Source organism: Anolis carolinensis, chromosome 4, assembly GCF_035594765.1.
Source record: "Anolis carolinensis isolate JA03-04 chromosome 4, rAnoCar3.1.pri, whole genome shotgun sequence".
Lineage (NCBI taxonomy): Eukaryota > Metazoa > Chordata > Lepidosauria > Squamata > Dactyloidae > Anolis > Anolis carolinensis.
In genome coordinates this window covers 23836766-23855278 of record NC_085844.1, presented here as the reverse complement: position 1 = coordinate 23855278, position 18513 = coordinate 23836766, and the positions used below count along the sequence as shown (strand labels likewise).

The window sequence follows — 18513 nt, the reverse complement described above, 5'->3', positions numbered from 1 at the left end:
GATCATTTTGAAAAGTATTGAACATAAAAGTGGAGACATTCTGGCTTGGTGAGTGTATTAGGGAGTACAGCCCACAGGAGATCAGAGGGAATTGGTCCCTGTCTCCTACATTGTGGCCCACCCCAATGTACAACATTCAAAACCTAAAATAGAAGGCAAATCCAAAGTATTGAAATTATGCATTCTTAAAATGCAAGGGAAATATCCACCCTGCCTTAGTATTTATTTTGTTTACATTTCTCTTTTCTCCTAAGGAGAATTCAAAGAGGCAACCTATCAGAGGTGACAAGAATGAACCAGATGGTTCTGTTCCAGTATAGTGTGGTTTTATTATGTTCCAGCCTAGGATGTACTGTTTCCATATATCTTTGAATAATTATGTCAGGAAATGAAATATTAAGAGAACACCTTGAGGTAAGTAGGCTGTAAAGATAGCTTCATAAATTGGCAAAGTGCTGCTTCCAGACAATTCCTTGTTCAGATTCATAAGGATGAACTGTTTTAGATCATTTGTCTTTCTTCTGTAACATTGATTTGGACAGAGAGAGACCATGAACAACATCAGGCCTGCAAGAGCATTTTATTTAGCTTGACCTCAGATTTTATGAGGATCACAGTCTTACTTCCTGGACTGAAGCACAGAATCATTAAATATTATGCTCTTGATGCTGTATGCCACTTTGAATCCCATGTTGGGAGGAAAGGCAGAATATCAAATAGGGAGAGAGAGAGGTAGATAGAAAGACAGTTAGATAGACAGGGCAGTATAGACACGTGACAGAGAGGACATTCAATTAAAACACTATTTTAAAAACATAACAATTAAGAAACTTAACACATATTAAAACAGAACACTCAGTTATACATCATTACACCCTTGTCAAGTTTGAAGGCCTGTTTAAACAAGATGTCTTTGCCTATCAACAAAAAAGACAACCAACTGGAGAGACCAAAACTTCCTTGAGATTTCTAAAGCTCAGGGACTTTGTTGTATGCCACCCTGAATCTCCTTCTAGGGCAGTGGTTCTCAACCTTTGAGTACCCAGGTGTTCTGGCCTATAACTCCCAGAAATCCCAGCCAGTTTACCAGTTGTTAAGATTTCTGGGAGTTGAAGGCCAAAACATCTGGGGGCCCACAGGTTGAGAACCACTGTTCTAGGGTATCAAGATACTTCCAAAACCTAGGAGCAAACACTGAGAAAGCAGGGTTGCTTACCTGTAACCAGGTTTTTTCGCGTGGCCATCTGTGGAATCTGCACATATGGTATTGCTTAGGCCTAATCAATACCATATGTGTTGATTCCACAGAGACCACGAAGGAGAAGGCTTTCTCCTGCATGTCCTCACCAAGTGAGCATACGACAGCTTTCAGATAGTGTGGACCTAAGTCATATAGGAGCATATGTATAGCTCAACACCAGCACACTGAATTGTATCCAAAAATGAATTGGTAGCCAGTGAAGTTGTTTCAGCAATGATGTTCTATGCCAACTATAACCAGGTGTGCATCTTTGCCATTGTGGCCAGAGCATCAGAAGAATTTAGCAACAAAACAAACAAGCCAAGCTCCCTCCCAAAGTTGGATCTGGAAAGAACTGCAGAATGATTCACTTTTCAGTTCCACAGGTCAAAAATTGGGAGGATGGTGCTCATTATATTCAGAGGCAGGAGAACATTACCAAGAGCAAGTGGAAAGTGTAGAAGTGTGTACTTTATATAGTTGAAATACAAGTACTGCTATTACAGCCATTTATGATAATTCAGATAACTACTTTAAATCAGGATAACAGTTTTTACTCTTTCAGGAGAGGCTTTTAAGGTCAAATCTAATGCTGTCAGGAGAAGAATCCAATCTTCTCTTCCTGTTAGACACCCCTATATATCTTCTTTCAAGAGATTGAAGGCCCATGACAATTGCATGCAATGAAGTATGGGATGTTGCTGGAGGAAGGGAGATAACACCTTAAAATCAGGCTCTGCTTGTGGAAAAAATGAATTATGGTTAACTTTAGTCAACTCCTGAAGAAACCCTGATCTAATCCCAAGCAATTGTATAAATGTCCTAGCCTTTGGAGAGGGTATTGTAGGAAACAGAGTTTACTTGCACAAAGTTTCTTCAAATAACAAACACATTATTCCATTATTTCTCAACAAGCTGCTTTTGAAACTGTCCTGATTTTCAAATGCAGTTTGGCTTGGTAAGAAGGTGTACACAGAGGAGAGAAAAGAGAGTCATAAATCTGGATACAGGGAGTTGTATTGTAGTTCTCCCAAACTTGACTCTGAATATGAAAATAGAAGGATACGAAGCTGCTGGCTTCTTTATCCTCTGGTACAATAAGGCACCATTTAAAGTAGTACTCCTGTAAACATCTTTCTCAACACAAAGAATCAATGTCTAGTACCTGTAGTACAGAAAGAGGGTATCAATCGTCTACAGTTGAACTCTACATTTGTTTCATTGGTTATGTAGGCTTCAATTTACTAACCAGATCAGGGTATAGAGCACTGAGGGGAGATTTTCTGATCCCATCTACTCTGACCATTTAATCCACTTCGAAGCTAGCTTCAAACGGTGGCAGCCAGACAACAAGCTTCCACACAAGTATGTGAAAGGAAGCCCTTTAATGTACATCAGTGCTCTGTGGTTTGTGTAATCACCATCCGGGCCTCAAACTGGTTCCAGAGTTTCCTATGTAATCATATTCAAAGCAAAACCACTTTCTTTAATACTACTGTAATTTGAAACTGGGGCAATGTAGATTGTCCCATCACTATAACAGATTTGTTTAGTGAAGACACAGAACAGAGTTTTCTTAGCTGTTGTTTCCAAAGTGTGGTAGTACTTTCCACTGGAGGTCTGGCTGGTTCCTACTAAATTTCCACCAGCAAGCTTTGGGTCTTTTATTGGTTGTACCTGATGCAGCTTTTAATGGGGGATGTTATATTTCTTTTATTGTGTTTTAAATGTATTTCCAAAACTATATTTATCTTGTGTTAAATGTAGTTTTGCAAATTGAATGTATGACAAACGCGAAGTTTTCTGTTGTACAATGTACACTGCATTTTACACTGTCTTGTTATATATGCCAATAAAGGCTTACTAGATTGGTAGCTTGTGCTTTTTAAACAGAACCATAGTTTAATTTTTATAACTGAGGTATCAACTGCTGTATTTTTTCACATTACATATTGTTTTAAATGCTTTCAACTGCCTTGCATCCAGTACTGGGAGAAAGATATGATATAATTAAATCAATAAATACCATACCGATTACCTATTTTCTTTTATGATCCATGTGGAGCTTTCATGATCAATCTGTGAAAAAAGGGTTCCTTCCAATACAAGAGGGTTTGGATCTTTCAGTGTCACACTCAGACGATCTGGAAAAAAATGCACTTGGATGGCCTCTTTGGTGAAGTCTTCACATAAAGGAAAAGTGATGGTTAAATCCTCTTCAGTTTGCTGCCAGTAATACAGAGGCCCTACAAAAGGAAAAGGAAATACATGTTACTCCTACATGTTATCAGTGAATATGAAATACAGCCCCCCAACCAAACAATTACATATGCCATGGAAGTGTATTTAGGAAATCAGGAGTTGTCACAGTAAAGAAGAAGACTGCTAGAGAATAGTAGTTAGTGGAACACTTGTAACATTTATATTCTGTCTCTCCTCCAATAATCTCAAAGGGGAGTAAGTAAGTGCTACTCAAAGGAGTCCATGGATAGGGTTAGCCGTTCCTGAGCTGTCGGCTGTGAGTTTCCATGAAAGAAAGAAATAATTATAGTCAATAGGGAAAATATGATCCCAGACCCTGGCAGCCTGAGAAAAAAAAAGACTGCTTGCTCTTTTGAGCACCAAAAAAGTAAAACCTATGAGGAAGATAATTTACATAAAACATAAACAGTGAGCTAGATTGTGTTGGGCTATCAAAGAAGCCTCCCAGCTGCTCACTGCAGCTTCAGAAGTCAGCACTATGTCTTATAATCAATTGTATGCATTGATATACATGTGGAGAAGAGAACCAATAAAATTTCAAAATCCCCTGCATGTTATCAGTTTGTCTTGAGGCACAACCTTCTGAATCTGCCAAATCCTAGGGTAACAGTCTGCCATAGTTTGAGATAATGGCCAGCAAGCTGTTGAGCTTTTTAAGCAAACTCCAGTTTGCTTCTTTCTAATGTTGGCTGCTGCACATGCAACTTTAAAAGCTTTCTGGTAAAAGCAAGCAACTGCATTGAATGCACTAACTTTTAATATCAATGTATGGCTTCAGGTTTGAATTCCCTAATAAAAATGTCAAAACAAATAAAGTATTCAGTGGCTTCCCCATTCTCTCTCTCATTCATAGACAGATAAATAGTACTTTCCTTAAAATAATCAGCAAGAAACTTCAAAATGCCTTATAGTTTACAAGTCAGCATGGTTTAATAGTTTGTGTGTTGGACTGCAACAAATCCCTGTTTGCTCATGGAAATCCACTGAATGACCATAGGCAAGTCACATTCTCTCAGCCTCAGACAAGGGAAATGGCAAGCCTCTTTAGAACAAATCTTGCAAAAAAAAATACCCTGTGATAGATTCAAATAGGGTCATCAGAAGTCAGAAATTACTTATAGACACACAACTATAAACTAAATGTATTATGTCAATGGGGAAGGTTGCTAATGCATTAGAGTCAATTCAGAAGTCTGTATCACAGTCCGTTTTAATTCAGTAAACATTACAATTAATGAAAGCTCATCTATAAATAATAATTAACTTAGTTTTTTTTAAAAAAAATATGCCTTTTCCCAACTTGAACGGAAAGACATTGAATTACTAATTCAACATCTGAAGAGTCTCCTTACAGTTTTATGGATCTATGTGTTGCAGACTGCGGCATGCACAGCCTTATGTTGATTAAACCTATTATGCAGGAAAAGAGATTCCACCTAAACATTAGGAAGGACTTCCTGATGGTAAGAGCTATTTGGCAGTGGAATATTCTCCTTTGGAGTGTGAAGGAGTCTCCTTCTCTGGAGATTTTTAAGAAGAGACTGGATGGCCATCTGTCAGGTTGCTCTAGTTGTATTCCTGCATGGCAAGATGGGATTGGACTGGATGGCCCCTTTGGGGTCTCTATGGCTGCAATAGAAAACAGAGGAATGCATGGCTGGAAAAGCCTCTCTGCCTCCTCTATCTGATATCACAGCCCTAACATCCTTCCTTTATCCCATAAAATATATATTTTATTTAATCAGGCTTTTGCAAATGAGCATCAACTAAGTACAGAGCTTGTTACTAGCTGTACTTTTCCTAGTGGTGTATTTCAATAATTGTTTTAAATTCTACTTTTAATTTGATGCTATTTCAGTACTCTGTCCTGTTTTGTACATTTTGCATTTTTCTAATTAAAATTACTGTAAGCCACCTTGAATCTCACATTTGGGAAAAGGCAGAATGCAAATCCACTTAATCAGTGTTTGGGAGATTTCACCAGAGAGTATATCAGTAGCTCTGCATTCTCAGACTAAAAATCAGGAAATCAATTAAGGCTGCAGCTCTGAAGCCAAAGTAATTTTTGAAGGTATTTTTAATGCCTGAGACAGGGAAACACAATGGACATTTTAAAACATTTTTAGGGTTGTCTAACTGTAAATTAATTTTCTAAAAAAAAAAATTCAGGAATGGTGGCAATGGAAGCAAATGATTATGATCGAAGTTACCTTTCTTATTTTCTTCTGCTTTCTCCTTCTCACTTTCATCACATTTGCTCTCATTGTCCTGTGCAAGTGTGTACGGCTTGTAAGAAATAACCATAAGTCCATCGCCACTCGGTTCTATAGCCGCATAATGAGGCACTGACTTTCCTTGAAGAACTCGCCGTTTGCAGATTTCGTACCCTTGATCACCTGATTTCAAAAAGCCTCATTAGAATGTTCTGATTTCCACAAATTTTTATAAAGACAAATATTAAGTCACAAGTATTGCTGATTCCCCCCCCCAATCAAACTGAGTATATATAGTCTTGATCATTATCAATACACAGACAAGTTAAAAAAAGTATTAACATTTCTTGTATAACACAATATTATTTGCATGACAAAGTAAGAAGGATTTCTTAAGTTATTTTTTTAAAATAATTTTGCGTAGCACTGCGAGCGGGGGCTACAGGGTTACAAGGACTGTTTCTAGAATCTAATTCTGTTTCCATCTCAGCAATAGTCATGTTGTTTTTAATGCTCAAAATGAACGCCTGTCTCATTCAGTAAAAGAAATCAAAGCTAATGCTGGTTCATCCAATTATACTCTAACAAGTACTATGTGGCATTATGTCAAAAGCCTCTACTCACCTATCTTTTGGGGGTCCATGTTAAGAACCTAGACTGTTTAATTTCTATTATATGGCCAAATAAATGTTGGTAGCTCTGTTCTGCTGAATTAAACTTGTTTCCTCTCCATTGTGGATTTCTTGGGCTCCCGCAAAAGAGCAGCAGAACTAGTCTGAGAGGCAACTTCCCATTGTCAATGGAAATCAAAGAAACACGTTGATTAATATATTAATGCAAGACAATATCAAGATATTTGTAATTAAGGCAGTCTTAAATTATGTGTAGACCACCCAACGACAGATAATGTCTTTTGTATTATGACAATGAGGTAACCCCAATGCAACCCTTTCAAACTCTCAAGAAGGCACCTCAACAGGTGGAATGATCCTGTAGCCTAGAATCTGATGGATCATAAATGGCTGCAGTTATAAAAGTGAGAAGTGCAGTCAGCCCTCCACATTTGCTGGTATTAGAGTCAAAAGATCTAGTGAAAATGAAAACCTGCAAATAAAGAAAACAACTTTTTTTCCCTGAGGGAATACCTCAGGTAAAAACATTCTAGGTTTTCTAGCATGACTGAATGGTTGAATTGTACTAGAAGCTGACCACAGAATCGCACTGGAGGACACTGCCCATAGAATCACACTGGAACTAGAAAGGCTATTATAGCCAGAGAGGTTTTTAATCAAGTATGTAAATAATCATAACCACAAAAGTCAAAACCATAAATATATGACTATACTTCTTTATCCAATATCTCCAATCAATGGTTCCCAGAACAGGGCTATAGGCACACTATACACACAGGAGTCTCACACTCCTACATTTTCTCATTAGGACTGAATGCAGTTCAGTAAAACTGGATGGCTTCACAGAGATGATGAAGTGAAAATGAAAGTTTATTATGGAGAACTGAGTGAAAGGATTGACATAGGTTAGCAACACAAATGTTTTTCTTCCTTAAAAAAAATCGATATTCAGCAGTTTCAGCAAGCCAAAATAGCCTTATATTCCTCTTGCTGCCCCTAAAGAAAAACTGTGATGCAGTCAGCTCCCAGTATGCAGATTCTGCATTCATGAAGTCAATTGCTCACAGCTTGAAAAATACCCCCCTTCCAAACACACACATACACACACAAACAAACCCAAAAGTAAACCTTGATTTTGCTATTTCATACAGGGGACACCATTTTACTCTTGCATTGTATATATTGACACTTGGGCATCCACAAACTTGGGCATCCACAGGATGTCTGCAACTAAACTTCAGCAGATGCCAAGGACTTGCTGTACTTCAGTTTTCTAGTGGTTTGATGGATTTCTCCTTTTCTACATTTATTGATCATAATTTAAAATATCTTCCAAAATATCCTTAAGAGTAAACACTGCTGTATCTGAAACAGCTAAGATAATCAGATGCCAACAACAGCTGCAAAACAGGATTAGAAATGAAGGTTGCATTAATTTTTATCCTAAGGTTCTTTACAACAGCAGGCCATCTATTCTAGAAGACAACTCCGCGGCAACAGAGAAACTGTTCAGAGCAGCAAGCGTTGGTGCCCAAAGGCATCAGAGTGAAGGAGACAGATTAACACTTCCTTGATCCTAGTTGACTTCAATGTGAAATCCCAAGAACCTATGTATTTGGATTTTTTTTTAAAAAAAATACATTCGAAGAAATGTGCCTCTAACTGTGGTAAGTATCAGAACAGCGGTACAGACAGTCCCCAAGTTACAAACAAACAACTTACAAACTACTCATAGTTAAGAATGGGGCTGAGACAACAGGAAGTGAGAAAAATCTACCCCTTGGAAGGGAAATTTTCTCCTAAAAGAGTTATCATGGGGAAAAGGTGTCTTCAATGAATCTTTCACCAATCCTAGTTTCCACAACAAGCCATATTTTTTCAAAATGAATTATCACACGGACAGAAAGTGAAATGAAATTTTCTTTTTTCTTTTTTATTATTTTTTATTGAAGGGTTTTTTATACAGTTATCATAAAAGAGACATAGCTAGGGGGAAGGTAAAGGAGGAGAAAAAAGAGGGGGGGGGAAAGAGGCAATAGGGGGGATAGAGGAATAAAATAGGGTGGAAGAGGGGGATAGAAAGTTAGGGGGTAATTGTCGATCTTCCATTCTCAGCACCTCGGTTTAATTTTTCACTGTTAGTCTCTTTTCCCAATTCTCTCTGGGTGGATTTGTATCTTAGTCTATCTGAACAGGGGCACAGACAGCAAATCACAGTAGTATTAACCCTTTCCTATGCTGTCCAAAGCTAAAAGGTATATATATTTGGCTGGAGTTAACACTTTAAAAATGTGCCTGTTCCAACTTAAAAACAAATTCAGCTTAAGATCAAACCTACAAAACCTATCTTGTTCATAACTCAGGGACTGTATTTGTGAATAGTATGATCCTGGGTTTCCCTCCAGAATTCTTGAGAAAGGTCCAATATTTTGAATGTTTTAAGTGTCAACAAACCTGTCTTATGTATGGAAGCTACGGTATAAGGACTAAAATGTAAAAGTCTCAAAAGGCAGGAAAGGGAATAGGCAGGTAGTTCTCAGACAACTGGTGATAAAGTACCCCACAACTGGCAAAGCCGAGGCACAAATGACTCTTGTACTCCATCAGCTCCTAAAAACCTTGTGATAGAATCAACATAGGGTCACCATAAATCAGAAGCAACTTGAAAGCACGCAACAACAACAAAGTTATCCAAAATCACTGAAATGTCAACTTCACAAACTTGTATGTTTTAATGAATTTCCACTTACGCAAGAAATGGAAAATCCAGAGAAGTACTCACCTTCTTTAGCCATTTTCACAACTGTAACCCACTCTAAGGAGACGTGGAAGCCACTCCCTTGTATGTCTGATTCATCTTTTTCAACTCGGAGAAGTAAAACACCCACTGAATGCGTATCTGACTGCAGGAAGGAGATGCTGTGAACTACAATGAAGGGACTTTCAAATTCTTCATTGAATAGTATCTAGAGGAGAGAAGGGTTCTTGTAAGTTACAGAGGTTTCTGAATGGGCAATGCATGCTTTAGATCAATCAAGAAACTCAAGGCTGTGTTAGATCTGATCCTGCTGCCCAACTCCAGCCTTGGTTTTTGAGGATTAACTACTTTGAGGAGTAGTACTTGTCAAGATACATTGTACAGTCGTCCCTCAGTATCCATAGGGAAATGATTCCAGTACCTTTTGCAGCTATCAAGGCCACAGGTGATCAAGTCCTTTACATAGAGGGGCATAAAAGAAGCATGATTATCACCCAATCCAGCCATTTTGTTGTTGCCCTGCTTTCTTTTCTGAATCAAGACCCCAAACAGCTTCATCTCCCACCCCTGAGAACCAAGCTTTCCTTCCTGGCACTAAGGCAGGCTAAGAGAATTCGCTGATGCCCAATAAAACTGCTTTTGATGGGATTTTATGATCAGTGGCATCTAAACCCAATTTATGTTAATACTCACAAATTTCTTTGGCTGCATATATTAATATCTAGTTCTCTCGGTGAGTTCAGCTGCAGATTTATGATGTGTGAACAAAATCAAATTTCACATTTCAAGAAACAACTAAATGGCAGAGCTTGACTGAAAGGAACACTTCAGTGAAGAAGAACGATAAAAAGAAACCCTTTTGAATGCATATTTCTAAGGCTCACAATCCTTTATACTTAATGTCTCTTTATTTGCTCCATTTCTTGTCAAATGCACCCTTAAACAGAATAATTGATGTAGTACCATCAGAGGTAACAGGAGAGACCACCTTCTGATAGACAACAATGGATTTGCTTACAGAAGTTTTATTCCTGACATTTCAAATAGCAGAACTGAGAAACAACTGCTATAAGTCACAGTGGGCAGTAATGGGATATCTATTTAACTTAATATCTAATAACTTAATAAGGCTGCATCATGTGTATAAATAATTTTGATCAAAAAGATAAGATATTTTATATCTCTACTTTCATGGCCTCAAATCTATTGTTAATTCCTATGACCATGGAAGCTTTTAAACAGAGGCTGGATGACCATCTGTCGGGGGTGCTTTGATTGTGCTTTTCCTGCATGGCAGGAGGTTGGACTGGATGCTCCCTGGGGGTCTCTCCCAACTTTATGATTATATGACTCTGGGGACCAGGCTCAAATCCTTGCTCAGTCATGAAAACCTAATGTGTGACCTTGGGCAAGTCACACACTCTCAGCCTCAGAAAGCTCCCATGACAGATTCACCTTAGGCTTGCCGTAGATTAGAAATGATTTGAAGGCACACAACAACAACAACAACAACAACAACAACATGGAGTGGGTCTGTAGAATCAGTGGGATACAGGCAAGTTCTAACTCACTCTTCAACATTTAATGAGTCTCCTCTAGCCAAGATCACTAGTAGCATTGAGATCTATTGAAGCTATACATCTGATTTCCTGATGTGAGGAAACCACGACAGTGAGTCGTCCCTGACTTATATTGGGTATCAAAACTCCTCATCTCAGAGTTGTGTTTGGCCTCAGTTCTACAAAGGTTCATGTGTATTTTTGCAATGCATGCAGTTTGGATTGATTTGATTTCTTTTTTGAGAATTAGGTCTTTTAAGTCTAATTTTAGCATTAATAAGCTCCCCAAAGTCTTGGCATTTTTATTTGTTGAGTGTGTTTTTGTTATCTTGTACCTGACGTATGCTTAAACAATTGTTTTGTGCCACTTTCTTATAATTGAGATTTGGTTTGATGACATTTTAAAAAGCTTATCCTTACTGAAACAGAGAATAAATATCAAACCTCAATGGCAGCTGTTGGAAACTAGATACTGGACATTTGACCTAGAATCATAGCACTGGAAGGGACCATAAAGGAGTCTAGTCCAAGCCCCTTCCATGCAGAACACATAATGAAATAACCCATGGAAGATGCCCTCTATTTAAACACCTCCAAAGATCAAGAGTCCATCACTCTTTGAGGCAATCAATTCCATTTTCAAACTCCTACATTAAAAAAAATAATCTTGCTAACGTTTAAGGTGGAATCTCTTTTCTTGTGTCAGTATGCCACAATTTACTTACAATCACTTTACATTAAAAAGGGTGGTAAAGCCACCATGAAAAGTCTCACTAAATATGGTACACTTTTCATGTAACATATTTAGATACAAAAAATATATATAGTGGAATAATATATTTGCCCCATGGATCCAGGAATTTCTGATAATGTGTGGTTGCAGTTCCAATTCCGTTCTCCAAACTGAATATGTGAATTACAAGGCGTCCTTCATCATCCTTAGCCCAGTCCAGGAAAACAGTTCTTATTCTATCACACTTTGTTTCTTTTCTACACATTCCCAGTTTTATATCTACTAGGACTGTCTTTTCCACCAGGCACAGTCCTATCTCCACTGAAAAGTTTTTTCTCATCTGAACTACTGGATATTGAGTTTTTATTTTGATATTTATTTCACTTTTTGCTCCTTAAACTGCCCAGAGCATATTTGTTAATGGGCTGCCATATAAATATAAGGTTAATAAATAAATGCATCTTCTAGTAGACTTTCCCAGACTGCTTGCAGTCTTGAGGTCAGTATGGCTCAGCTACCATGTTGTTATATAAAGGAAAGTTGTGACCTTTTAAAAAGAAGGAACAAAACAGAAACTGCTTACCTTATATACTAACGTATAAGTCTAGAAATTTTAGTCCAAAAATCAACCCCAAAAACCTGGGTAGACTTATCATTTTAGTCAATTTTAGTACTGTATCTTATTTTAGAAAAAAGGGGAATCATACCCTTCTCCAAGTAGAGTGGCAAAAGACAAGCACTTCATCCATCCAGGGAGAACCAAAATGAGGCACCAACCCCCTCTATTTTCTGCACCATGGCACCATTTCCAGTCTTTTCTGAATAGGGAGAGTGGTGGTTTCCCTCTGAGGTGGCATTGGTGGTTCTCCCTCTATACAAAATGACCCTTGATTTATCCATGGGTCATATCAAAATCCATATATTTGGCCCCAAATCTGTCCTTACATATGAAGTCAATTTATACATGGGTATATACAGTAATCCAAAGAGTTATTATATACAGGAAGGTTGGCCTGTTCACACTGTGGCAAAGAGGAAAATACCAGTAGCTCCACCAAGAACATTCTCAAACATCTTGGAGTAAACAAAAGCTAGAATCCAAAGCTCATTCTAAGTGGTAACAGAGGGAAAAGTTACCAGAAACGTGCAGTGCTTACTTCCCACTTTTCACAGGAGTCGTTCCCCCGCTTGCCGGTCCGAATGAGATACAGTCTTCCTGTTCCATCCGAAAGGGTAGCCCAGGTAGAAGATGTGAAATGTATTGATGCACACAAGCGGTTATCACAAGCTGTCAAATCTGCAGGGAGCCTGAACACTTCTCTTGGCTTTTTTAAGGCAGTTTCCTATAAGAAGAAAGAGAACACAGAACTGGAGTGATAAGACAACTCATATATCCTGATAAGAAGTTTCTTTGTGAGGCTATGGGACATGTAAGAGAAAGATAAATGAGTGCAAAGAGCTTGTGAAATACTTTTTTGGTTTCCCTTTTCACATGGACACGAGCTGGAAAATTCTGAGTAAAATAATCCAAAGTACTTTTTCCCCAAATTCTTATCTTCTTGTGTATCCTTGTTCCAGAAGCACTCTCTCCTGACATTTCATCCACATTTATGGCAGGCATTCTCAGAGGTTGTGAGGTCTGTTGGAAACTAGGCAAGTGGGGTTTATATCTGTGGAAAGTCCAGGGTGGGAGAAAGTATTCTTCTCTGCTTGAGGCAAGTGTAAATGTTGCAATTGGCCAACATTCACAATTGCCTCAAGCAGACTAGAGTTCTTTCTCCCACCTTGGACCTTCCACAGATATATAAACCCCACTGCCATAGATGTGGGTGAAACGTCAGAAGATAATGCTTCTGGAACATGGCCACACGTTCTAGAAAACTCATAGCAACCCAGTGATTCTGCCCATGAAAGTCTTTGACAACACATCTTTCAGAATTATTCTATGATCAACACAAATCAAATCTGAAAATGTGAAGGTCAGACTGTATTCTTCAAATGTTTACTTGACCCTAAGATTAAAACATGTCCTGGCAAATAACTAATGGACATTATTAAATTGATAAAGAATTAATATTATATTGCTTTAAATGTATTCATTTGTGAATTTTCTAGTCTCTCCTGTTGAGAGTACAGAAAAAATCCTTTACAGACTCCCGTTTCCAGAATCCCTTAGCCAGCATGACCAAAGGAGAAACTTTCAACTCCGGATGGGACTTCCTATTGCCTTCATGTCCTTTTTTTCAAAAACATTATCTAGCTAGCCATGGCAGAAATTGGAAAGCCAGACTGTATGAAAGCTTGGTTTGATCCTCTATTTCTAGCAAAAATGAAGGCAATCTACCAACCTGTTCTAATCTAGCAATGTGGCTGAGGTAGTGACACATCTAGATATATGGTATACTGGGGAAGGGCTGCTGTATTCATTGACTAACTTCATTGTAAACTGCATTACAAGCACATAAAAGTGAGCTACAGTGATGTACAATGTCTGTATTAGCAAATGGGGATCAGAGATGGATATATGCCTTTGTAGCCACACTGTAAATTGAGCAATAGGTTTTAAATCACATTCTAGGTTTATGGTGTTTTAACTTTTGTCTCAGGTATTTTAATGTGCATGTTTTAATACATACTTTTATGGTTGTATTTTAGCTGTTTTAATATGTGATTATCTTCAGGCTAGGTGCATAAGGTATGCCTGGAACATAAATAAATGTCATGTTTATTTGAGTCACATCTCTAAGATATTTCATTATGTATATGTAAATATTCTAAAATGTGGAGGAAAAGACCCCAAACCTTCAACACATCTGGTCCCAGGAACACTCCACCTGTACTACCTTTTTTAATATGTTCCCATATTAAAGGGGGTGATATATCCCTGGACAGCCACTACACACCCTCTTAAATATCAATCTCCATCTTGAAGTCAGCTCCCATTTTTCAGGGATCAGAAAATATTTCAACAGCACAGTCTCCTAGGCAACAACTTTTGAAAAAGCTTTACTATGAATGAAAGGTTTCTGGTACCAACCCACACACAATGACTTTCTGACCTGCTTTTTTATGGTTTGCAAATAATCCTGGGGCAGCACCTCACTCAATGTTGTAATTCCAAAGTCTGTAGCAGACAAGAAGAGGGGAAACCTCACATCATCAGAGCTGGCACATAAGCATCAAGATTTGAAAATGAAGGGAAAATAGCAGCTTCTTTTTCAGAGATATGAGTGATGTGAAAGAGGGGAAGAAGGAAACACAGAACATACATGGCATCAAAAAGGTCCAGACAGGCATCACATTTTACTTATTTAAAAGCTGCCTGGCAAACATAAATAAAAAATATTTGTGTTGTCTGCAGGTACATTTTATTCTCACTGACAATTTTTTTAAATCTAGGAGAACTTCAGAAATCCATCACGTCCCACTCATTTTAGGAGAGGAAACAATTATTGCCTGGAACCTCATTAAGTGGTTTTAATTTCTACACACATCACTTTGAAAATTCCTATTGTAATATCATCATCATTATGAAGCCAAGGAAGCTGTCCTGACCCTAAATCAGTGTCTGTCATCAGTAATGGACTGGATGAGGGCAAACAAATTGAAACTTAATCTAGGCAAGACGGGTACTCCTGGTTAGTTGGGAGCGCAGATCAGGGAATAGGGATCCAATCTGTGCTGGATGGGGTTACGCTCCCCCTGAAGACACAGGTTTGCACTTTGGGGGTCCTCCTGAACTCAGCACTAAGGTAGGAGGCCTAGGTATCTGCGGTGGCTAGGAAGGCCTTGGCACAATTAAAACTTGTGCACCAACTGTGTTTGTTCCTTGAGAAGCCAAATCTGGCCGTGGTGGTACATGCCTTAGTTAAAACAACAACAACAACAATATTTATTATGGTCCATAGGCCCATCAGTGAAACAGACAATTGTTTTTACATTCTCCCATCTCAGGAGAAGATCATTCTACCAAATACCAAATACATCTGCATAGTTTCAAGTAATACACTTATTGGTTTGTTTTCTTCTCAGCCTTTTTGCCACCATGAGAAATTTTGTCACTGTGAGAGTCACCCTGCGGTATTTATCCTCTAAAAGATATCTAACAATCCCCTGCGGGGGATAGCTGGTCATATGAGACAAAATTGGATATAGAAGTTGGCTACGTCGCACTGTATAACAGTGGCACTGCAATAAAATGTGTTCTGTTGTTTCTTCTTCATTTCCTTCACATGGGCATAGTCTTTGGGAGTAAGGGATTCCAGATAGTCTATCTCTTAACAGCTCTGAGAGAAATATGTTTAGTCTCACCTTTGTAAGATTATGCGGTATTTGATCACCGTGATATTTTTTAGGTATTTGCATGTCTTGAATGGCTCTCAGTATGGTAAATTTAGGACTCTGGGGGAGCATGGTGAGTTTGAGTGGGCTCTAAACTCTTCCAGGGCAATATCCCACAACCTTTGCTTCAGGAATTGTGGGAGTTGAAGTCCAAAACACCTGGAGGTCAGAAGTTTGCCTATGATTGACCTAAAGCCAGCACAACAGTAGCTGAAAGACTGAGACTTCCATATGTGCCTCCTTCTATTGTTGTTGCATGTTCTCAAGTCACTTCTGACCTATGGTGACCCTAAGGTCAAACTATCACAGAGCTTTCTGAGGTTGAGAGCATGTGGCTTGCCCAGTCATTCAGTGGGTTTTCATGGCCAAGAGGAAATTTTAATCTAAGTCTCCATAGTCATACACCAACATTCACAGAATCATAGAGTAAGAAGAGACTCCAAAGGCTATGCAGCTCAACCCATGCCATACAGGAATACACAACCCAAGCACTCCCAAGAGACAGCCAACCAGCCTCTGTTAAAAACCTCAGGAGGAACATCCATCACACTCCTGAGGCAGCATATTTCACTGTCGAACAGCAATTACTGTCAGGAAGTTTTATCCCTAATGTTTAGGAAGAATCTCTTTTCCGCCAATATGAATCCATTGTTATGTGCCCTAGTCTCTAGAGTTTGCCCCCTCCATAATATGACATCCTTTCAAATGTTAAACATGGCTATCACATTCCCTCCCAACCTTTTCTTCTCCAATCTAAACATATCTAGCTCCCTAAGCCGCTCCTCGCAGGACTTGACTTCTATTTTGGTCATCCTTCCCTGGACATTTTCTAACTTGTCAGTATCCTTCTTGAATTAACTTGTCAATATGCTTCAATTGAAATGGCCAAGATTTATATTTTTGGAGTAGGTAAACTGTGTACAAAAATAAAGTTGATAGCTTTAAATTCAATTCTCCACACAAACATGTTACTGAGTCTTACAGACAACGGAAAAAGGAGAAAAAACACCTGCCCAGTGTTCTAAATACAATAAAATCTTGATTGCTTCTAAATGTGTGTGAAATTGCTAGACAAAGCCATCTACACTACACACATAATACTGCATTATATGGCAGTGCAGACGGGGCCAAAACGAACTTTGTTGTTGAACTAATTAATGAAAAGGAGAAAAAACATTTCAACCAAATGCAATTGATTGGCCAAAACTTCAAAAGAATCCACATTAACATTGATAAGTAGTAAAATAGAACAAAGTTGCCAATTAATAATGTCAAAGTCTTTTTTTCTTGTACTGAATTATGAATACGGGAAGATAATTTACGACATTTATGTCCCGCCCTTCTAACCCCGAAGGGGACTCAGAGCAGCTTACAAATTATATAGTAGGTAGAGTCTTTGCCTCCCTTTCAACAATCCTACTTTAGGCAGCTTTTAAAAATAAAAATAAAAATACTATGATCTTACCATAGTAACACTGAGATTCATCACTCTTCCAAGCTGATCAACATAATAAATACTATCTTGATACCACGAATCCAGGTGTAAGTAGTTGTACATCCCAAAGGCACGCATGTGGTCCAAGGTGTACTGGTCATCCCGAAGTTTGACTTCTGCTACCGCTACGGAGAACAAATGAGAACACAGGCACAACATGTGAGATTGCATATTTATTTTCAATTGAGTGATATTTAAATTGAGTACCATAATTTCTATTCACAGAGAACCACTCTTTGGGTCCAAGAGTTTAACAGATGCTCTAAAAAACTATAAGATAATGTGTTCTACTTGATATAAAACTTCATTCAAAGCACCTAAAGCACATACAAATACATTGAAGCTGGTAAATAGATAAATAATACCAGAGTGCCACCTGCTGGCTCTGGCATAAGTTACAATTAGTAAATATTGAAGACTTTTCCCTATTGTCTTCAGGGACACATTTCTTTAGCAATGAATAAAGCTGAAGAACCTTATTATTAAAGATCTTTAGTGCTTTCCCATTTGGTAACAAGGCACACCACTTTAACCATGGTCTTTTTACAGATTAAAACGTAAGAAATTTGTGCAAATATATGGCCTGGTAAATTGAGTGACATCCCAAGATTGTACTGTACATATTCATGTTTAAGGGTGCATCTACACTGTAGGATTAATGCATTTTGAGACGACTTTAACTGCCATGGATCAATGCTATGCAATCCTGAGAGATGTAGCTTGGTGAGGCACTAAGACTTTGGCAAAAAAAAAAAAAAAAAGCTTAAAGGCGCAGCCTCTGAGGCTGCCTACCATAGATGTGGTTGAAACGTCAGGAGAGAATGCTTCTGGAATATCGCTATACATCCCAGAAAACTCACAGCAACCAACTTAAAGGCACTGCAAAAGTAAAACTCCCAGGATTCTATAGTACTGAGGCATGGTAGTTAAAGTGGTATCAAACTGCATTAATTCTACAATGTAGATGCACCCCATACTGCACAAATGTATAGTTTTCCTTCTTAGGTCCCTTCTACACTGCCATATAAAATCCAGATTATCTGCTTTGATAATCTGAATTATATGGCAGCGTAGAAGAAGCTTGAGGCTGGATCTACACTGCTGTATATCCCAGGATTTAATTCCAGATTATCTGTTTTGAACTGGATTATATGAGTCATATAGTACAGTTCAAAGCAGATAATCTGGATTTTACACAACAGTGTAGAAGGGGCCTAAATCATCCTTCAGAGCAGAACATTAATGATGGTTAAAAAAATACTATTCATCACTTTACACAG

At 38.3% G+C, this 18513-nt stretch overlaps 1 protein-coding gene across 1 annotated transcript in view; it reads right to left on the bottom strand.

Annotated features, from left to right (window-relative positions):
- The window catches only part of nudcd1 (NudC domain containing 1), a 60567-nt gene that overhangs the window by 41046 nt on the left and 1008 nt on the right, over window positions 1–18513 (bottom strand). The window contains exons 2-6 of the mRNA XM_062980088.1: window positions 17204–17358; window positions 12555–12740; window positions 9130–9313; window positions 5713–5898; window positions 3279–3486 (exon numbers count right to left, since the gene is read on the bottom strand). Coding sequence (XP_062836158.1) covers window positions 3279–3486; window positions 5713–5898; window positions 9130–9313; window positions 12555–12740; window positions 17204–17358 — 919 coding nt within the window. The remainder of the gene's footprint in view (window positions 1–3278; window positions 3487–5712; window positions 5899–9129; window positions 9314–12554; window positions 12741–17203; window positions 17359–18513) is intronic.